At 37.3% G+C, this 23,602-nt stretch overlaps 1 protein-coding gene across 1 annotated transcript in view; it reads right to left on the bottom strand.

Annotated features, from left to right (window-relative positions):
* RSBN1 (round spermatid basic protein 1) overlaps window positions 1-23,602 on the bottom strand; it is a 44,021-nt gene that overhangs the window by 8,611 nt on the left and 11,808 nt on the right. The window contains exons 2-4 of the mRNA XM_032881402.1: window positions 22,700-23,373; window positions 1,409-1,546; window positions 957-1,099 (exon numbers count right to left, since the gene is read on the bottom strand). Of these exons, the coding sequence (XP_032737293.1) occupies window positions 957-1,099; window positions 1,409-1,546; window positions 22,700-23,373 (955 nt within the window). The remainder of the gene's footprint in view (window positions 1-956; window positions 1,100-1,408; window positions 1,547-22,699; window positions 23,374-23,602) is intronic.

Genomic DNA, 23,602 nt, shown 5'->3' with positions numbered 1-23,602 from the left:
TTCCTCTGCCCTCTCCCTGCTCGTGCTCTCTCTTGCTCTCTCTCAAATAAAATCTTGTAAAAGTAAATAAATAAATGAACAAACTCACTTCTGGATACTTATTTGGGGCTATTTCCATAGTCTAATAAGCAAATATAAGTCATTTTCACTCTTACTAAAATGAGATTTTTTTCACAGTACTAGAATAAATTAATCTATATTTGTTTTAAGTGTTTAAAACACAAAATGCGTTAGCCCAATATGAATTACTATAGGATATATCCATGACTGGTTTCATTCAGCCAACACTACTGATCACCTATTGGTCATGGAGACTGAGAAGAATAAAATACAATCACTCTCTCAGAATTCAAAATTTAGTAAAAAATAGAAACACGTAAACAGATCATTAGTGAACGAATAATGTGTGAACACAGAGAAGGGAACAATTAAATGCCTATGGGAACAAAGCAAAGCTTCACAAAGGAAGTGACAGCCACGTTCAGTTTTGAAAATTTATTAAGAGTCTGTCAGGCAGAAAGGAAGATGGGGGAGGGGATGCCATTCTAAGTAAAAAGAACAATGCAAAAGGCATAGAGCTGTGAGAGACGGCTATTTGAAAACTGAACTCTACGTGGCTGGAACAGACTAGAAACATATCCAGCTAGAAGTACTGCTGGGGAGATTATGAAAGATCCTTGGAGCCACACAAAGGAGTCTGGACTTATACCTTGCAAGCAATCAGGACCCAGGTTTTAAGAAAATAGGAAAAAATTAAATTTGTTGTTTTAGAAGGATGCCTCACTCTGACGACTATGTAATGAGTAGACTGGATGAAGAACTAACCACTGAAGACTCCCTTAAGTTAGCTCTTCTATCTAGACAGTTTTCAAACTGTGCTCAGGTCTCAATCATTCTTAGAAGCCACCAAACTTCTAAAAATTGCTTTTTCTTGTTTGGGAAAAATAAATGTTTACCGTCGTCTTTTGAAGGGTGACTTTGGCATATCTGCTGTAGGGATCATCTGCTCTCCTGGCCTCACCCACATGATCGGCCCGTCATCACTCTGGGACCTACACTGGAGTCGGAGGCTGGAAAGTGTACCCCAGGGCAAAGTCATCTAGAAGTCAGATGAAGGAATAACATTAAAAAAAATTTGGTTTTGACTATTTACAAGTTAACCTCTCTACTATCCCAAACCAAAAGAAAGCTCTAGGAAGTTTATTTTGTGTATGTGTATATAGAAATCAAGGCTATATTAGATAATAATTTACATGTAAAATTCTGAACCAATAATTTTCTAAACATTTCTATTCAGAACACTGGATAAAATTTAAACAGACAAGATTAATTTAGTATTAATACTTTTTAAGAGAAAGTGTCCACTAAAGTAATGATCAGAACTTTAATAATTGGAATTAACACTCACTTTCAGAAATGGTGATTCTTCTAACATATCAAGGAACTCTGGGAAATAATCACCAACTTCTTCATCTACTGCTCCAACAAGACTTATCTGCCGCATGGGACCTGCTCGGTAGGTGCCACAGCAGTATGTCCTGTTGACCTGAGATAAAACGAAAGAGGGGGGAGAAAGGACTGAAGTACACTATAATATAATTAAAGAATTAGAATTTTGTTTCCACTGTTGCTACTTCTTCTACATACTAAGAACTCAATGGTCAGTACCTTGTATAAAGTCCACACCTACAGAAAGGTGCCCTAGCACACTGACAAACACATTAACATGTTAAGTGCCACAAACAGAAATTTCAAAGAGCAAATTAACCTACGATCCCAACATCTCAAAGAAACACTGAAGACATTAAGATATACTTAAACTTCTCTGAGGATGATGATTTTTGTACTCTGTAAACACTAAAAATAAGTAATAATTGTAATAATAACAAAGTGATCTTTAAGGCAAAAAATCAGTAAACAGTAAAATTGGCACGGCAGAGAAAAAAAAAATACCGTGGTCAGATTAATTTCCCATATCCATTCTGTATTCCCTAGTGAAAACCTTCACTCACATCAGGCCAGATACCAGGCTTGACTGTTATCAAACCCAATCTCTCCCCCAATTACTTGTTTATAAAATCCTCTACCCCAGGCAAACTGATCTTTTTGTCTATCCAACTTATGCCAAACTTACTTCTACCTGCAATGATTTTTCTCGTAAATCTGCCCTACTTGGAATGTCCTCTTTTCTGTCAATCCAAATCTTATCTTTCAAAGATCAGTTCAAGACTTCTTCTGAAGTCTTCCTGATCACCCTTTATGACCTTTTCCTTTTCTGAAATCTAATGTTACTTGCAAGCACACTGACATTTTATTTCTAACAACTCTCTAGTGAACTTAGGGTGTATTTTATACGAATCTGTAGCCCAGAAAATCCTGGCATTCAAATGGAATCTACTAGCAGACCTGAAACTAATATTACACTGTATGCTAACTAACTGAAATTTAAATAAAAAAATTTTTTAATGGAATCTACCAATTTATTTGATACAATCTGATATTCTTCTAAGTCATTTCTTATACTCCCACATCCAATTTATTTTTTTTTAAGATTTTTATTTAAGAGAGGGAGAGAGAAGAGAGTGAGAGAGCATGAGTGGGGTGAGGGGCAGAGGGAGAAGCAGGCTCCCAGCTGAGCAGGGCTCCATCCTAGGACTCTGCATCATGATCTGAGCCAAAGGCACACCCTAACCAACTGAGCCACCCAGGCACCCTTCCCACCTCCAATTGAAATTAATGTTTCTCAAGAGTAAAGACAGACCGGTGCATAAAGACGACTAGACTAAAATGCTTAATTTTAACCAGGATTTCCACCTTGGATCGGTAACCAAACATTCTCTACCTTAGTTAACGTGCAGATTAGATTGAAAAGCCTAAAAACGGGCACCTGAGTGGCTCAGTAGGTTAAGTGACCAACTCTTGATTTCAGCTCAGGTCATGGTCTGAGTCAGACTCCATACTCAATGGGGAGTCTGCTTGAGATGTTCTTTCCCTTTCTCTCTCTCTGCCCCCTCCACACATGCACTCTCGTCTCTAAAATAAATAAATAAATCTTTAAAAAAGAAGATTCAATTATTGTTTTAAATATACCGATTTTGCCTCAATACAAGGCATAAATGACAATCTAGTATTTCTCACACAGTTCTTTATAAAGTATTAGTTCTCTAGCAGCATTTTCAGAACCTACTGTTTTTTTTCTGTAGACAATTTAATAGGCACCCTTACTCACACACAATACACACAGAAAAAAGGTCTGAACTCCTGTTCTCAAGTATCAGGGATTTCTTATTTCCTTATGTATATTTCTCAAGATCACCTTATGTAATCGTTAAGCAGCAACCACCCAGGACACCTTGCATATATTTGTATGAGTTACTTTCCATTTATTTGTATGGTCATCATGCTACGAAAAGGCCAGGGGAGACAGACTAGGAAAGAAAATGATCATGGGATAAAAAGATAAGGAAAGCTTTTGTACTTAGGAAAGCTTTTCTAAGCATTATTCTAACCTTTCTAGGCTAAGCACCCTAAAACAACTAAAGCAGATTCATTAACCTTCAATACTAGTTCTGGGAATCACATGCTTTCAGAGATCTCCCCCCAACTATTCCCAATTATCAGAAGTTCCTTTTACCAAGATGGACTTTCAAAAACACAGGAGTGGCATTTTATGTGAGAACTATCCTAGAGATACATCACAATTTAAAGCTTAAAAAATTCAAGACTAATCCTGAAAAATGAAAAAGTACACTGCTACGTGCCACTTTTGCTAGCTTTGAGATTATGCAACCTTTTTTTTTTTAGGTTGTTTTGTTTTGTTTTGTTTTGTTTGACAGACAGAGATCACAAGTAGGCAGAGAGGCAGGCAGAGAGAGAGAGAGAGGAAGGGAAGCAGGCTCCCTGCTGAACAGAGAGCCCGATGCGGGGTTCTATCCCAGGACTCCAGGATCATGACCGGAGCCGAAGGCAGAGGCCTCAACCCACTGAGCCAGCCAGGCACCCCAAGATTATGCAACTCTTAATGCATTATTAATTTGAAGGAATTCACACTGCTTTAAATTTTACATACAAAGTAAGCAGAATATTTTTATATCACAATGCCTGAAGTTACCTGAACTATAAGCAGTAATTTAATCAATAGCACTGAACTTGAAAATTATTTAAAATGCAAACACCTGGGATAATTAATATGTGACATGAATTAATACAAACCATCCTTTCCTACTTAGAAAGAGAAAGTTAATTTAATCTAAAAAGAGGAAATTGTTGAGTTATTTTTTATTTAAAAATATGTATTATAAATTTATAATTTATCCTGTGTCTAGAAAGAATGGAACAATCAGACATTAAGCTGTGGCCAAAGAAAAACAATAGTAATAGCAAAGCTGACTAACAGTATCTATCACCTGTGTAAAAAACGTTCATAAATGCTACTGTTTGTAATGCATTTAAATAATTAACAGCACAAGTTAGAAGACAGCATTTATGACCAGAAATTCAACATGTACCAACTGTGTGACACCAATGCCAAACAAGCAAACTACTAATTCTACCCTTCTTTTTAGAAACAGAACTTCCTGGGCATATACCCAATAAGCTAGGCTCCTTGGCAGCCAAGTGTCGTCTGGAACTAAGTTCTGGCCAATGAGACGTTAGTATAAGTTACATACGCAATTTCCGAAGCAAGCCTCTATAAGTAAGCAGCTTGCTCTCCACTTCCTCTTTCTGTCTCTTGAGAGCCAGGTTCAAATACACAGACACCACCACCAAAGGGGCTGGCAAAACTTAAAAGACAGAAGGAAAAGAGAATCCTGGATGACATGGGACAGAACCGAGCCACTTAACCTCCAGACTTGTTACTCAAGAGACACTTTTATTTTGTTCCACCAACTGTATGTGACATCTCTTTGTTGTGGTGGTTTAGCCTATGTCTTGTATCTTGTATACTGGCATTCATCATTTTATTGCATTTCACTTTATGGCATTTCACATATATTATGCTTCACAGGTAGCTGCATTTTTTCACTAATTGAAGGTCTGAGGCAACCCTGACAAGAGCAAGTCTATCAGCACCATTTTTCTAACGTTTGCTCTTCAATGTCACAGTCTCTGTGTCATATTTTGGTAATTCTCACCGTATTTCAAACTTGTTCATTATTATTGTATTTGTTATGATAATCAGTGCTCTTTGATGTTACTATGAAAGTTGTTTTGGGACACCACAAACTGTACCCACATAAGACAGTGACCTTAATAAAAACTGCATGTGTACTGACTGCTTTACTGCCTGGCTATTCCCCCATCTCTCTCCCTCCTCCTCAGGCTTAGGCCCTATTTCCTGAGACAAAACAAAACTGAAATTAGGCCAGTTAATAACCCTACAATGGTCTCTGTTTAAGTGAAAGGAAGAATCACATGTCTCTCATTTTAAATCAAAAGCTAGAAATGATTAAGCTTAGTGAGGAAGGCATGTCAAAAGCCAAGCCAGGCCCAAAACCAGACATCTTGCACCAAATAGCCAACTTGTGAATAAAGGAAAATTTCTTGAAGGTAGTTAAAAGTGCAACCACATGAAACACACAAATAAGAAAGAGCAGTATTGCTGATATGAAGAAAGTTTTAGTGATGGAGATAGACCAAACCAGCCACAACATTCCTTTAAGCCAAAGCCTAATCAGAGCAAGGCCCAACTCTTATCAATTCCATGAAGGTTGAGAGAGGTGGCAAAGCTGCAGAAGGAAAAGTCTGAAGCGAACAGAAGTTGTTGGTTCATGAGATTTAAGGAAATAAGCCATATCTGTAACAGAAAAGCGCAAGGTAGAGCAAGTACTAATGTAGAAGCTGCAGGAAGTTCTCCAGAAGATCCAGCTCAGATCATGAATGAAGGTAACTACACTAAACAACAAATTTCCAATGCAGTCAAAATAGCCTTATATTAAAAGAAAATGCCATCTAGGACTTTGATAGCTAGAGAAGTCAGTGCCTGGCTTCAAAGCTTTACCGGACAGGCAAACTCTCTTATCAGGATAAGTAGCTGGTGACTCTAAACTGAAACCAGTGCTTACTTACCACTCCAAAAATCCCAGGGTCCACAAGAACTCTGCTCAATCTCTTCCACCTGTGCTCTGTAAATGGAACAACAAAGCCTGGACGACAGCACATCTGCTTGCACGGTATCGTTTACTGAATATTTGAAGCCCACTGTTGAGACCTACTGCTCAGAGAAAAAGATTCCTTTCAAAATATCACTGTTCGCTGGCAATGCACCTAGTTACCCAAGGGCTCTGACGGAGATGTACAAGATTGGTATTATTTTCATGCCTGCCAACACAACATCTCTTCTGGAGCCTATGGATCAAGGAGTCATTTCAAGTGTCAAGTCTTTATTTGTAAGGCTATACATAGCTGCCGCAAACAGTGATTCCTCTGATGGGTCTGGGCAAAGTAAACGGAAAACCTTCTGGAAAGGTTTCATCATTGCTAGATGCCATTAAGAACATTCGTGAATGGGGCGCCTGGGTGGCTCAGTGGGTTAAGCCGCTGCCTTTGGCTCAGGTCATGATCTCAGGGTCTTGGGATTGAGTCCCGCATTGGGCTCTCTGCTCGGCAGGGGGCCTGCTTCCCTCTCTCTCTCTCTCTCTGCCTGCCTCTCTGTCTACTTGTGATCTCTCTCTGTCAAATAAATAAATAAAATCTTTAAAAAAAAAAAAAAAAGAACATTCGTGATTCATAGGAAGAGATCAAAATATCAACATTAGCAGGAGTCTGGAAGAAGTTGAATCCAACTCTCATGGATGACTTTGAGGGGTTCTAGACTTCAGGGGAGGAAGTAGCTACAGATGTGGTAGAAACAGCAAATGAACTTTAAGTAGAAGTGGAGCTGGGAAGTGAAGATGGGACTGAATTACTACAATCTCACAGTAACACAAGTAGGTGAGGAGATGCTTCCGATGGATGAGCAAAAAATGTGGTTTCTTAAGATGGAATCTACTCTTGATGAAATTGCTATTAAGATTGTTGAAATGACAACAAAGGATTTAGAATATTATATGAACTTAGTTGATAAAGCAACAGCAGGGCTTGAGAGGACTAACTCCAACTCTGAAAGAAGTTATATTTTTATAAACCTGGGTTCTGTATTTTTAGTAAAATGCTATCAAACAGCACCACATGCTACAGAGATATTGTTTGTGAAAGAATCAATTAATGTGGCAAATTTCATTGCTATCTTAAGAAACTGTCAAAGCCACCCAACCTTCAGCAACCACCACCCTGACCAGTCAGCAGATATCAACATCAAGACCCTCCTCAGCGAAAAGACTGACTTGCCAAAAGCACAGATGATGGTAGTTAGCATTTTTTAGCAATATTTTTTTAAATTAAGGTATATGCATTATTTCTTTAGACATACTGCTATTGCCCACTTAACAGGTATGCAGTACAGTGCAAACGTAACTTTTTTTTTTAAAGATTTTATTTATTTGACACAGAGAGAGAGAGAGAGAGAGAGAGAGATCCCAAGTAGGCAGAGTCAGGCAGAGAGAGAGGGGGAAGCAGGCTCCCTGCTGAGCAGAGAGCCCAATGCGGGGCTTGATCCCAGGACCCTGAGATCATGACCTGAGCCTAAGGCAGAGGCTTAACCCACTGAGCCACCCAGGTACACCCAAACATAACTTTTATATACACTGGGAAACCAAGAAATTCATCTGACTTGCTTTATTGTGGTGGTCTGGAATCAAAACTGTAATATCCCCAAGGTATGCCTATATTTTCTATACTAAGGAAGACAATACTCCGTATTGCACAGATGACATCTGTAATATTAGCTCCTGCTCTGAGCTTTAAACAATCTGTAACTGGAGCATATGCAAAGGAAACAGTTAAGATGATTAGTGACTTGAAAACCAGATAAATCAGAAAAAGTTGAAGAAATTAAAGTATTTAAAACTTGAAAAGACTGAAGTAGAAAAGTAGACTCATATAATTTTAAAAAAGGAACTATGGGAAAGTCAGTATGATTCCCTGAAAGTTTACTGTAAATTACATGTGAGACACTGTCCTAACCACAGACAGAGCAAACCAGACCCACTCTTGGCCCCTGGAAGCTTACAGTCTAGTAGGGAGAGGCAGACACTAATCTAAGCAAATATTTAATTATAAGCTGTGACAAGTCCTCAGTATGGAATGAGTAAGACACTGTGAAAGAGAACAAGAGATCCTGATTTAGAGAATAAAGTTTTCCTCGAAGTAACATGGAATTGAAATCTGTAAAACAAGTTTAAAGGAAACAAAACCCCTTAAGAATCACCCTTTCCAAGGTCTAAAAGAAAGCTAATGATGCTAAACACAGAAAGCAAAAGAAAAAAATAAGGATGAGGCTGGACAAATGAGCTATAGTTGGATTAGGAGAGCCCTGAAGACTACATTAAATATTCGGGAAATCACTAAAGGATCTAAAGTAGTAAAAGGAAAGTTATCGACTTGCCTTTGTCTTTTTAGGACAGAGGGGGCTTGGTATTTTGTATTTGTTTCATTTTCTCAGAGGGGTACTGAAAGGGACTTAGGCTTCTGTAATATCCAAATAAGAAATGATAAACTAAGTTAATAACCGTGGAGATGATTAGAAATGATAAAGAAAAAAAGATCTGAAAAATATCCAGGAGAGGAGGGGCGCCTGGGTGGCTCAGTGGGTTGAGCCTCTGCCTTTGGCTCAGGTCATGATCTCAGGGTCCTGGGATCAAGCCCCGCATTGGGGTCTCTGCTCAGCAGGGAGCCTGCTTCCCCCTCTCTCTCTGCCTGACTCTGCCTACTTGGGATCTCTCTGTCCAATAAATAAAATCTTAAAAAAAAACAAAAAAACAAAAATATGCAGGAGATAAAACTGCCAGGACTTGGGAGACAGACTGGATAGGATAGGGCAGAGAAAGGAATGTCAAAGATGTTTACCAGATTCTGACTTTTGCAAGGAGATAGAGAAACCACTCTTTCTATGGGAGGACTACCAGGTTTGGGTGGGAAGGTAATATCTTAAAGTCTGAACATGATGAGTTTCAATTGTGTGGTGGGCTGAATAATGGATTAGGTCCTAATCCCTGAAACCTGTGAACATCACCTTATATGGCAAACAAACAAACAAACAAACACACACACACACAAAAAAAAATTGTTGTGAATAAATTAAGAATCTTGAAATGGGGAGAGTAGCCTAGTCTATCCAGGTAAGCCCATGTAATCACAGGCGTTCTTATAAGGAGGAAGCACAGGGAGAAGTACAGAGAAGGCAATACAATGATGGAAGCAGAGAGTGGAGTGATGTACTTTGCAGACTGAGGAAGGGGCCCCAAACTAGGAAATACAGAAGGCAACTAGAAGCTGAAATAGGCAAAAACCCAACAAAATGCAGATTCTCCTTCAGAGCCTTTAGAACAGTAAGAAACTATAAGTTTGTATCGTTTTAAGGCCCTATGTTTATGGTAATTTGTTACAGGAGCAATTGGAAATACCAAGTACTCTGTAACATTCAAGTGGGTATGTCAAAAGGGCAGCTCAGTCTGAAATCAAGTGGTTTGGACTGAGGATATAAATCCTGGTCATTGGCTACAGAACATATATAGAGTTCAAAGAGCATGGGTCTTTGCCTAGGAAGATCCAATTTGAAAAGCACCAAAGGAGAAGAAAAGCTGACAAAAAAGAATGTAAAGCAATTGTCAAGTGGTCAGTGAGGTTAAGAAGAAAACCAAGACAGCACAGTATAATAAAAACTAAAATAAAGTATTTCAAGAAGTTTGGTCAAAATGTTGCTGGGATTTCAGTGAGATGAAGATGAAAAATGCCCCCTGGCATTTTTGGCAAGAGAGGTTTTTCAGAGAAGTATGAGGGCAGAAACAAAATCAGTGGTCTGAAGAGAGATGAGAAAATGTGGACAGCACGTGTAAACAATTCTTTCAAGAAATCAGGCTGTGAAAATAAAAAAGGTTGGTAGTAAGAGGAGAAAATAAGATCAAGAGAGAATTTTCTTAAATGGAAAGACTAAGCAACCCTCAATAGGGGTCTATAAACTTTCAATCCCCCTAGCACTGTAAGAGAGTATATGTTGCCCTACGGCCTAACTGACTGTTATCAAACTTGGATTTTTACTAATTTGGTAAGCAAAAACTACCATCTTAGTAGTTTTCATTTCACTTTCTTAGGAGTGAAGCTGTGTATCTTTTCAAATAAGAGAATTAAAGGGCCTTTTGTATTTCTTCTTCTATGAACTATCCATTCAAGATGCCCGCTTAGGGGCGCCTGGATGGCTAAGTGGGTTGAGCCTCTGACTTCGGCTCGGGTATGATCTCAGGGTCCTGGGATCGAGTCCCACATTGGGCTCTCTGCTTGGCGGGGAGCCTGCTTTCTCCTCTCTCTCTCTCTGCCTGCCTATCTACCTACTTGTGATCTCTCTCTGTCAAATAAATAAATAAAATCTTTAAAAAAAAAAAAAAAGATGCCCGCTTATATTTAAATTGGTCTACTAATATTGATTTCTCTTATCTACTTCTAGAACCCTTAATAATTTAGGAAGGTTAATCCTCTGTATGAACTGTATACAATTTTTCACAACTTGCCTTGTGACTACGTTGGCAGTGATTTTTATTTTATTTTGGTCATAGTCAAAAAGACCTTTTGAACTACAAAGTTATGAAAGAATTCTTCCATGTTTTCTTCTATTACATTAATGTCTCCATTTTCCACATTTAAATCTTTGATCTCATTTGGAATTTATCTTGGTATCCAGGGATATGGATACTAAGATGAATTCTACATAAATACCCTGATGTCCCAACACTATCATCTCTCTGCCATCAATGATTTGAGGTACTATCATTTTATTTATTATTTTTATTAACATATAATGTATTATTTGCCCTGGGGGCAGAGGTTTGTGAATTGTCAGGCTTATAGACTTCACAGCACTCACCATATCACATACCCTCCCAATGTCCATAACCCAACCGAGGTACTATCATTTTTATGTATCAACTGCCTGTATGTATTTGGGCCTGTTTCTAGACTTACTTTTCTGTTTCACTGAATAATGTTGAAAAACTAATATACACTTATTTAATCACTAAATCTTTAGAATGTACTGGTATCTGACAGGGCACTCCTCCACCATTTGGATGTCAGTTCTCCTTAATCCAAAAATATGTATTTCCACCTAAGTCTTCTTTTGTGTGACATCTTAATGTTAATGGGAAGAATCTGGTAAAGGTGAAAAGGTGAAGAGAATGGCCATTTAAACATGGCAAACAGGGGCGCCTGGGTGGCTCAGTGGGTTAAGCCGCTGCCTTCGGCTCAGGTCATGATCTCAGGGTCCTGGGATCGAGTCCCACATCGGGATCTCTGCTCGGCGGGGAGCCTGCTTCCCCCTCTCTCTCTGCCTGCCTCTCTGTCTACTTGTGATCTCTCTCTGTCAAATAAATAAATTAATTAATTAAATTAAATTAAATAAACATGGCAAACAGAACAAAAGATTTATGTCTATTCCTTATCAAAACCCACTCAAGTGAGAGTAAAACAGAAAGGCTATGAATCCCAGAAGATCAAAGAGAACAGAAGTAAAAAAATGACATATACAAGTTAGCAAACCATTTTTTATGAGGGGAAAAGTATACAGGGGAATTAGCCAATTGAGAACTTTGAAAACTGAGTACCATATAGAAGATAACCAAAAGTCAGTTTATGATACAGAATCATGGAAAAGCTAAGCAGAAGGTGGGAAACAAAGCATGGAACTAAAAACGAAGAAGATGGGTTAAAAATGTATATAAGAATTAGTTAGAGCACTCTGCTTATGTTCCCCACTCCCTACCCCAGCCCACACTCTTACCCTATCTTGTAGAGAAAGTGAACCAAAGAGATATGGAAAACAAAGATACCAGGCACAAATATGAAAGACCATTATACTGACAACAGACAATTAAGTAAAATTCCATATATTAAACACCTACCTACTTCCACAGTTCAACTCCAAGAATTCTAGCAAACAGAGATATAACTTACTCTATTCCCTGGAAAAATGTGGTAGAGTCTTAAATGTAGAAATTAAGAGCCCCAGAAAAAAGATCTCTAAATGTTAATATTTGGAGCTTTTCTTACAATGATTTGGCCAGATTCCCTACCCAGCCATCAAATGGCCAATCCCACCTATGTGTCCATCTATGTGTCCACAGTTGCTAATCACTTTTGTATTAACATTTATCTCAATATAAACAGATCACCAGACATCTGAAGAAAATACATAAACAAGATTAAAACAAAAAAGAAAGTGATGAAACAAATTACAAGAAAATTTCAAAACAATTATTAATACCATCAAAGAGATGAAAGATGAGATTGCATGCATGAAACAATAAGTTATTTAAATTTAAAAAAAAGAATAAGATCTTAAATTCTAAACATTACAGTTGAAATAAATCAACAGGAGGAAAAGAAGATAGTTAAATCTCCCCAGAAAGCAGAATAAAAAGACAGAGAAAAATAAAAGGAGTGATAGGAAAAATTTAGAGATTCAGTCAGGAAGTTTAATATCCTAATAAAAAAGTTTCAGGGAAAAAGAACAGCGAACACTAAAGTAAGGACATTAACAAAGAAATAATAAATAAAGAAATAAATAATTTTTAATTTTTTTTAATTTTAAAAATAAAAAAAAATTTAAAAAACAAGAAAACTTACCCAAACAAAAGGATATGCATTTCCATATTAAGAAGGCCTAAATATCTATCAGAATGAATATGAAACAATTCAGACCAATGAAACCTGAGAAAATCAAGTGGGTTGGAGGTGGTCTTCAGTTGTATCGGTAACATTTTATTTCTTGGGCGAAGTGGTTAGAACATAGGTGTTTAGTACTCTATACCTCTATGTATGTCTGAAATATTTCATAATAAATTAAAAAACAAAGCCCAATTAAAAAAACTCAACATACATTATCCTCAGTATTCTGAAATTCTATAGTAAAGAGGTTTTAAAATAAGTTTCCTAAGAAATAAAATAAAATATACCTACAAACATCAGGAATAATTATGATACTGGAATTCTCAATAGCAATACAAGGAGCTTAAATAAAAACACTCTGCCTTCATAAATCTCAAGAAAATGCCTTCATAAATCTCAAAAACATGATCTCCAACCAAGAATGCCACACCTATCTGAACTAGCCAAAAAATGTAGGATAAAGACTTTAAACACGTGAAATCTCATTTGAATCACTGAATTCAGTCAACAAAATAGCCATGGAACCCCAGGACATGAGAAAAAGGCAAACAGAAATTCCAGCACAAACATGTATAGGATACATGGGAATGTATAGGGGATAGCTCTACATATATCCCTATTATAATAATGTAATATTACAAAACTATAAACAATCTTAATGTACAAGAACAGGAGAACAGTGATAAAATCACACAACAAAATGCCAAAAATAGTTAAAATGAATGAACTAGAGTTACGTGTATCAACATAACTCTCTACAGCAATGCTGAAGTGAAGCAATCTGTAGAATGATACATATAAAATACTATTTATAAAGTGTTAAATCACCCAATATAGTTTTATATAGTCTGTATGTTCATACATGCATAGCAAAATATTAGAAGGTGCACAAAAATAATAAACCACAAATTCAGAAGAAAGATTTACTTCTGTGGAGAAAAAAAAGCTTAGTATTTTATTATAAATGAAGGAAACAAAGCATTCACTTACTATAATTTGTACTTTTTAATGGGAATGGAGAGGGAAAAATTACAGGGGTGGGGGTGCATAAAGATCCTAAGCAAATGGGTGCAGTTTGTTTCAGATGATGAAAAAGTTGTAGAAAAGGATAATGGTGATGGTTGTATGTAATACTGTGAATGCACTTAATGCCAATGAATTATATAACCTAAAAATAGTAAAACCGTAATTTTGTTAAGCATATTTTGTGACAATCCTAAGAAAAGTAGGGAGCAGAAGCTAGAACGCAGGTGAAAAATTAGCTTTTGAGGAGGAGGTGGGATTTCTTTTATATCTTAATAGGCAGGAATACAGAAAAGATGTATACAGATAGAGTCTGAATAGTCTTCATGAAGAACAAACAAGCATTTAACCAAAGATAAGCGGCAAGCTTCCCACACAATGTTGAGGGTCCACTGGTAACCTTATGAAACCTTAAGAACAGACAAGCTCTTGAATAATTATCAACCCACAAGTGATTTTCTAAAACATTTGTGCTACGTAGAGGTTAGACAAGGTTATCTCTAAGAGCCCATTAGTTAATGATTTCTATGAAATTCTAAAAGGATGATCTACAGGTCAAATGAAGGAAAACACAGTAATGCTAGATGGTATATATTTTCAAAGTTTCTTAAATTTGCCTGCTCACAGGATTTGAATCACTTGAGGTATTTATCTCAGGCCTCACTCCAGACCTAGTCACAATTTCCAGTAGAGGAACCTGAGATTCCAAATATGTATTTGGATCCAACCAGCAACCCCAGATCATTCTTAGGATCTGGCAAATCTGAAAATCTCTGGCCTGGAAATGACACTTGAAAGCAAAGAACGAGTAGAGGAGTATTAAGAGGACTGGAGGGAAGTAAGTAGAGACTAAGGAACAGAAAAAAGTAAGGCTGCCATGGAAGCAAAAGACAAAACGCCAGAGAAAACTCCAACATTAGTAAAATCAGAAGGCAAACGGGGAGGGGAGAAGGACCGTAGAATCAAGAGAGAAAATGCCTATAAGAAAATAGTAGTTAACTTTGCATGCATTTAAAAAAAATTCTTATAATTTATAGCTATAAAAGTTCAAGCAATTACATTTGAAAATACACACTGTTCTGTTAATATATATAATCCTTTAAAATTAAGGGCGCCTGGGTGGCTCAGTGGGTTAAGCCGCTGCCTTCGGCTCAGGTCATGATCTCAGGGTCCTGGGATCGAGTCCCGCATCGGGCTCTCTGCTCAGCAGGGAGCCTGCTTCCCTCTCTCTCTCTCTCTCTCTCTGCCTGTCTCTCTGTCTGCTTGTGATCTCTCTCTGTCAAATCAATAAATAAAATCTTTAAAAAAAAAAAAATTAGAAGTAACTTCATGGGGCACCTGGGTGGCTTAGTCAGTTAAGCACCCAACTCTTGGCTTAGGCTTGGGTCATGATCTCTGTCTGGGTCCTGGAATTGAGCCCCACGGGGCTCCACACTCAGCAGGGAGTCACTTGGGATTCTCCCCCTCTGCCCCTCCCCCACTCATACGAGTGCATGCACCCCCCCCCAAATAAAATCTTCAGAAAGAAAAAAAAGAAACAACTTCACAGTTATCGTGTATCAACTGCCTTCACAGTTATCCTGCACCAATTGTGAAGGAAGTTTAACTGTGCTCCAAATACATTTTACTTTTCAATACTTTTTAAAAAGGACAGTCATAAGGCAGTTAAAAACTTGGAAGACAGCAGTTTTATTCATAACTGCCAAAACTTGGAAACAACTAAGATGTCCTTCAGTAGGTAAATGGAGAACAGTAGCATATCCAGACAACAGCGTATTATTTTTAAAAAAAGAAAGAAAAGAAAGAGCTATCAATCCATGAAACGACATGGAAGGGCCTTAAATGGATATCATTAAGTCAAAGTAGCCAATCTGAAAAGGCTACATACTATTTGATTCCAACTATTTTACATTCTGGAAAAGGCAAAACTATGGAGACAGTAAAAGATCACAGAGTTTGCCAGGGTTTGGGAGAGGAAGGAAAAGGATGAAGAGGCAGAGCACAGAGAATTTTTAAGATGAGAAAATATTCTGTGTACTACCATAAAAATGGGTACATGTCATTATACCTTAGTCCAAACCCACAGAAGTACACCACCAACAGTGAACTATGTGAAGTACGGACTTTGGGTGATTGATGAATCAACATAGGTTCATCACCTGTAATAAATGTACCATAGGTGGGGGGTGGGAGGGTTGGATGTTGATAATGAGGAAGGCTGTGCACAGATGGGGGTCAGACAGTATACAGGAAATCTCTGTACCTTCTCCTCAATTTTGCCATGAACCTAAAACTAATCTAAAAAAGAAATTCTTAAACACACAAACACACACACAAACACAGAAAAACAACACTTAGAAGAAAACCAAGCTAGAGATACACTATATGGACATGCCCCCCACCACACACACACACAACTGAGTCCAGGGGTAATTATTCTACACAACTCATATTTTAGGAAGAAGCTTATTCAAACTGATTGTTTAAAAAACAGAAAGAAAAAAGCTAGCCAGCAATCTTCCTAACCTTGTGATCTGTGAATAGAAAGGCATTCCCACTTTAAAACATACAGTGAAAAAGCAGTATGATTCAAATGAGTTTATTATAAGATGTACTTAGAATGAGAGGGGAAAAAAAGATCCAAACCTACCATTCCTATCCTGGTTTATTTTATAAAGCCAGCGACTTAAAGCATTTATTTCTCCTTTTATATAACACACTGATGTGTAGTTCACAGATAGTTTCTCAGTTATTTAACAGCTACAAAGCATTCTTCTAGTTCAGCTCTCCTAATCAGTACTACCCAATCACCAAAAAATGTTGATTTTATTGATCAAAGATGAGGAGCACCTAATACACCCATTTTAGGGCTTGTCACAACACACAATGAAGAAGTAACACTTGCTGATTTTCTCTGGAGCAGAAAACATTACCATTTTATAGTAATAAAAATAATATTTATAAGAATTTCTACCACCACCTAAATAAAGTTAAAGATCTACGAGCCTCAGTAAAAAAGACTTCAACACTGTATATATACAGAATTTTTTTTTAAAGCAGAACTTAAAATATGCACATTTGCCAGATAAAGAAAACAAATCTCACTATGGTAGGCAGGCTTTTTAATCAACTGCCTCTCTCCCCAGCACATACATACACACATCCTACTTTTCCATATACACCCTTCAATTACCTAGTTGCTCTAAGGTGAAAATAATCTCAGATGGCAATATTTAAAACAACTAAAAATTTAATTTCATTATGTTTTTAGTGTTTTAGTGTTTCTTCTTATTGCTTTGGCTTGCAATTCCTATACAGAATTTACAGTCTACAGCCATTGATGGCTCATGACCAGGAGTATCAGCACCACCTGGAAACTCATCAGAAATGCAGACTATAAAGCCCCAACCCAGACCTGTAAAATCAAAATCTGCATTTATATACACATTAAAACTTGCTAACCTCACCTATAGGATTTAATTCTACTCAGAGACAGAAGAAAAAAACAATTTCTCTTTGAAGATCTACCACTATTTAACCTTGGGAAGGTCATAACCAAAATGTGACCTTCCTTATCTATAAAATGAAGGCTTGGAAAGGCCCCCACCTACTCTAAAATCCTGTTAGTCCATAAGATGGAAGACTATTATAATAACTAGACATAGCACCTAAGTAAAAAAGTAATAAATTATACTTATATATATAAACATATATAGGGAGAAATATATTTCTAAGTGGACACTAATTTTTTACTTCATTAATCAACCCAAAGATTCCACAAACACTTAAACTTCTTGATCAAAACTGTTATTTAGCCAATGGTTATTTAAAACTTAATCAGATCTGAATAATCCTACAAAATTATAAAAATACCATACATATTTATGTGTCAATATATATGTAGTTCTTTAGATTAGAAACCCAACTTTAGCGGCACCTGGGTGGCTCAGTGGGTTAAAGCCTCTGCCTTCGGCTCAGGTCATGATCCTAGGGTCCTAGGATCGAGCCCCACATTGGGCTCTTTGCTCAGCAGGGAGCCTGTTTCCCCCTCTTTCTCTCTACCTGCCTCTCTACCTACTTGTAATCTCTGTTTGCCAAATAAATAAATAAAATCTTAAAAAAAAAAAAAAAAGAAAAGAAAAAGAAAGAAAGAAAGAAACCCAACTTTACAAAGTTACCCTGTATCAACTGCTGAAAGTAATCAAATTTGAGGGATGAGCTTGGTGCTTCAACTGGTATTTATCATGAACTTAACACCTTCTTTGGTGTTAGAATATTTGAGTTTTATAGAATGCAAAAAGAAAAAAAAACCACTTTTATGTGCATCCTAGCTTTGAAACTACAACAATTTAAAAATATAAAAATAGAAGATATAATTATTCTTGCACAAAACAAACCTACAATTTACTTCCTTTGACTAGTGCAGATTAAGTTCTAAAGTAGCGCTTCCCAAACCTTACTGTGCATATGAATCACCTGCAAATCTTGTTAAAATGCAGATTCTGATTCAGAAGAATCGGGCAGGGGTCTGAATGCCAAGTTCATACACAGAAAAAGTAGTAAGCTTCTAAAAAAGCCCCATAAATGACAATATTTAGCCATGGTTTGCAAAGCACTGGTCTTGATAAGCACTGGTTTCCAATTAAATTCCTAATTGAGCAACTTCACATTTTCCCGTCCTTATCTTACTTGATCTCTCCTGAAACATGATACTTAATTACTCCATCATTCTGAAAACCTAGAAAATGTGTATCCTAATCATCCTTCTACATCCTTCTTTTTGATCTCTTTCTTTCTCTTTTCCTCATACAGGTGGGAACATCACAGGATTCCATTCTTAGCTTCACCTCTTTACCACTCTAATGCTGTGCCTGCATCACCTATATGCTAATGGATCTAACTGCTGCATTTCCAGCCTACACATGTCCTCCAATCTTAGATCCGTATTTTCAACTACCTAATAGATGTTTCTAACCTTCAGTCTTCACAGGTACTCTCCAACACAACATATCTCAAACTGAACTCTTCATCAACGCCTTTCATCCCTAGAAACCAGCTTTTTCAATCCTGTATTAACTTTGTGACCAGCACCACCATCTGCCCATTTGTCCAAACCATATTTTAAGACTCTATCCTTCTCCCTCACCAACTGCAATTAATCCCATCTTCTAATTATTTCTCAAACTTCATCCCTTCCTCTCTAGTGTCAGCATCAGTTTTTGACACAGATCATTTCTGACTTGGGTTACCATAGTAATGTAACAGTCTTCTTGCCCCCCATCTCATTTTTGTCCTCAATCCCAGCCTTCACATTCCTTTGTAAACTTGGCAAACATAACTTGATAGTACTCCCCTATTAAAATTCATCAATGACTTCTCCATTACCTTTAGGAAAAAGTACTAACTTTCTTTTGGCGCATCATATGAAGCTCTTCACAATCTTGATTTTTTCGTCTCAACTTAACTCCCTCAATAGTCAACATGTACTCTTGCTAGCTGCAGCTCCCTAGAAGTACCACATTCTCTAAGGCCTCTGTGTGTTTGCATAGGCTGTTTTATCCTTTACTTAAAATGCCCTTATTTAGCTAAGAACTAATCTCCTTTTAAGACTCTACTCAAGCATCACATGCTTTAAACTGCCCTTTTTAATCACCTCAAGTCTGTTAGGTAACACCGCAAACTGTGCTCCCTCTATTACAAGGTTTTCCCTATGCATAATACTTAGGTAAATTGTATTATAATTGCTGCCCTATTCAGCTCCTCCACCAAACTGAGCTCATCAATTAGTCCTTTTTAGAACAAAACGTCCAGTACATGGTTTGCTGAGGGGCACCAGGCAGCACAGTCGCTAAAGCGTCCAGCTCTTGGTTATAGCTCAGGTCGTGATCTCAGGGTCCTGGGATGAAGCCCTGCATGGGGCTCTACAAAGTCTGCTTGGGACTCTCTTTCCCTCTTCCTCTGCCCCTCCCTGCTGCATGCTCATTCACTCTCTTTCTCTCAAATAAATAAATCTTTAAAAAATAAATAAAAGGGGCGCCTGGTTGGCTCGGTGGGTTGGGCCTCTGCCTTTAGTTCGGGTCGTGGTCTCAGGGTCCTGGGATCGAGCCCTGCGTTGGGCTCTCTGGTCGGCAGGGAGTCTGCTTCCCCCTCTCTCTCTGCCTGCCTCTGCCTACTTGTGATCTCTGTCAAATGAATAAATAAAATCTTTAAATAAATAAATAAATGAAAAATAACTGTTCACTAAATAAACTATCTTGAAATAACAGTCATGAATGATTATTATGGCTACATATTTAAACTGTAAATAACTTCCAAAAACTGTCTAAGATAACAAAAGTTTCTTCAGTTTGGGGCACCTGGGGGGCTCAGTTGTTAAATGTCAACCTTTGGCTCAGCATACCGGGATCAAGCCCTGCCATCAGGCTCCCTGCTTGGCGGGAAGCCAGCTTCTCCCTCTCCCACTCCTCCTGCTTGTGTTCCTGTTCCCACTGTCTTTGTCAAGTAAATAAAAATCTTAAAAAAAAAAAAAAAGTTTCTTCAGTTTATTTATAGGCTTAACAGAACTTCAAAAGACTTCATTAAACAACGAAGTCCCAAATATTTAAGGTATTCCCTTAATTCCCAACAACATAAAGGTATTTGCTAAAAATTAATAGCCTTCTCATATTGTGTTTAAGATTATTTTAATTTCACCAACGACAGTTTTAGGCAAATAAAAGCATTTGTCTCTTCCAAAATGATAGGCATATTGTTCAGGTGGCCTAGGTTAGCACCCTGACTTCTACTTACTAGCTACATGACCTTGGATAACAATGAACATCTCCAAGCTTCAGAGTTTCTTCAAGGAAAACAGAGATAAAACTGCTTACCTACACCATAGGTTGTTTCAAACATTCAGTTACAAATGTGGAACTATTTCTATAAACCATGAACTGCTATCTCAATGTCAACTACTGTGTTAGCTTCCACACTAACATCTGTCAAATATTTGACAGGTGCAACTTTAAAGTTTCATGGACTACTTTGACCTCCATATCCACCCCATACTTCTCCAACAACTGAAAATTCATAAATAAAATATTAAGTTCCAGGATTACCACAGCACAGGACTTAGTCATTAGTCCTCAATATTCTTATCTGGTTGAAGGCTTAAAGCTATCTAATTTAATAATGATCTCCTATGTTCTTAAGAAGAGGTTTTTTTATAAATCTCAAAGTAAATCTCAAGGTAAGTTGTTGGTACAGTCATTTAAATTTCAGCTCCATTTAAAAAAATTATTTGGAGGACAAAAATCAGCAGGGAATATTTAAAGATACCTTCTTTTACTAGCTGTTTAGATTGGGTACTATTGACAAATGAGCTTGATCAATTGTAGACTAACTGACATGAAAGTTAAAAAGTCACCACAACAAAACCAAGACTTTTTTCACCCATATTTCTGGCTTATTTCTCAGATATGCTTGTTGGCCTATCAATCAGAAGAGAAAATTTGCTGCATTTTTGCAACTAAAAAAGTGATGAAGCACGTTAATTCTGCTCTCAGCGATACCCTTCTTTGTTAAATAGGGACTTACAGGGATTATGGCCTATATCAGGAAGACTGTTTTCAGCCCCTTCTCTGCGATATTTATAAAAATAGGATTCTTAACCTTCAAAGGGCAAAACTCCTTTAAAAAAAAAAAAAACAAGTAAAAGAAAAAAGAAAATCTACTACAAAAGTCAGCACTTCGGTACCTGATTGTGGTAACAAGGCCAAAATCCAAGACGAAGCCCTTTATTGCACATCGTGTTCCAACATCTTGGGCAGCCCCATCTTGCGACCTCTCCAGATTGGCTGCTCCTGCTCTCTCTACTGCAGAGAGAACTTCAATTAGAGAAATTCTGAAGCTCATAAATCTAAACTGGATACTCCCCTCACTGGAGGCAAGGATGGTAAGAATCATTAAAAAGATTCAAGTTAGAGGAGGTTGCAAATAAATCCACGTGGCCTGAAACCACTATAATGCAGGCAGCTGAGAGTCTTATTATGCAACAGTTTATATACCTAAAAAAAAAAAATCTTAGGAAAAGAATGGCAGCAAATTATTAGATAACCTGAAAAAACAGGTTATTATAATCATATATCTCTAAAAAGTAAAATATTCTCCACTAAACTTGTTTTGAATTTATATCTGTGATATCAAGTTAGAGCTGACCATTCATGTTTATTATCCTTGTAAGAGAAGGAAGCAAGGAAGTGGCTAGGATATGTTATTAACTTCTTTCTGTGCCCTAAAGTAACTCATTAAAAAAAATGCCTGGTTAAAAACCACTGGTTAGGAAGGAGAGATTTCCCTGCTGACTTAAGCCTAGCTGCCCAAGCAAGGCTTTAGAAAAGGTCTTCACCTACAACAGTGCATAGGCAGAAGGAGCAGAGGCTACGGCGGTCTTCCTAGTGACACTTCCAAGTCACGTAAATGGGGTATGTTTCTGGGATAGACTGCCAACAAGTTACTGTAAGAAACAAAAACAGCAAGATCCTGGCAAATAAACAGGCCAATGCCCTCATGTTTTTATTATGACAAAAGTCAGTCTTAACTAAAGTTACCTTGACGCAACCAAATCTAAGTCACATCTTCTATACTAATAGTACCTGATTTCTGAAAGACTGGATTAGTTTTCAAGCTGGTTTTCCATAAAGACTTGTAATGATGTCTAACATGTATAAAGCATTTCTTAGACCAAGCAAGTAACAAGTTACATCCCAAAGAACTGCAGCAATTAAGATTTTTCAACTAGAGCAATAAACTAACGATTTGAATCACGTTTACCATGAGTCTTTATCAAAAAGTGTGCTGGTATGTGCAAATGAAACAGAATGAGGTTAATACTGTCAAGAAACTATATTTACTTAACAATTTAACAATGATTTTATCTTACCTGAGTGTGAAAATTTGAAATGGTGGTTGTTTCAATATCTTTCTTGCCCAGAATCTCCATTTTCACAGGAGTGTTGGGAAAATTAAAAGCAAAGTAGTCCAAGAAGTCTGGGAGATAAGCAGCCGCTCCATGCACTATTGCTAAAGCATAGTAAGCAGCATTTTTCTCATTTTCACTGAATGTCAAAGCAAGAAACTCCTCAGAAAATCTCTCCATCTCCATTGGAGACAAAAATGAGAGTTCATCCATGTAAGCATGAAGGACAAGTGCACCACCATTGGACTGGTGTTCCTCATGAATAAAGTTGCTAAATTTAGTACCTGTTTTTAAGAAATTTCTACGAATAGAATGTTCCTGGTGAGTCATAAAAGGTGTTTGTACTCCCTGGGGTACCCGATATTCTTGCATGCCCAAATTTAATCGGCACAGCTGTTCATCTTTCAGATACCTGAAGGACTCCTTATTAACTCCTGAAGTGCTATTTATTTGTCCTTGGGTGAGGATTTCCTTACTGATGCGGGTCAGGCCAGCACAGACGGTTTGTACTTCCTTATTGTACATTTTAAGGCGTCTTCCTCGCATATCTTCTCGGTGTTTCTTTTTCTTTTTCTTCTTTATTTTCTTCAAGACAAAATCATCAGCTCTCTGGGTTTTACCATTTTCATCTGGTGTTTCTGGCCACAATAATTAAAAAGAAGTTAGTTGCTAGGCCTAGTGTCAACATAGAAACTTCTTATGGTACTTGACCTCACATTAAATGGCCTATTCTCAGTTTCTCTGAATTTGCCATGACAATTTACATGTTTATAAAATGACTGAGACAAAAATCTTAAAATACGGTAATATTCAGGGCTGAAAACTATGCTAAAAAGTAGACAATGAATATGTAAGCATATAATTTAA

This window comes from Lontra canadensis, unplaced genomic scaffold (assembly GCF_010015895.1).
Source record: "Lontra canadensis isolate GAN:19392208 unplaced genomic scaffold, GSC_riverotter_1.0 scaffold75, whole genome shotgun sequence".
NCBI lineage: Eukaryota > Metazoa > Chordata > Mammalia > Carnivora > Mustelidae > Lontra > Lontra canadensis.
This window is presented reverse-complemented; position numbering and strand designations above follow the sequence as displayed.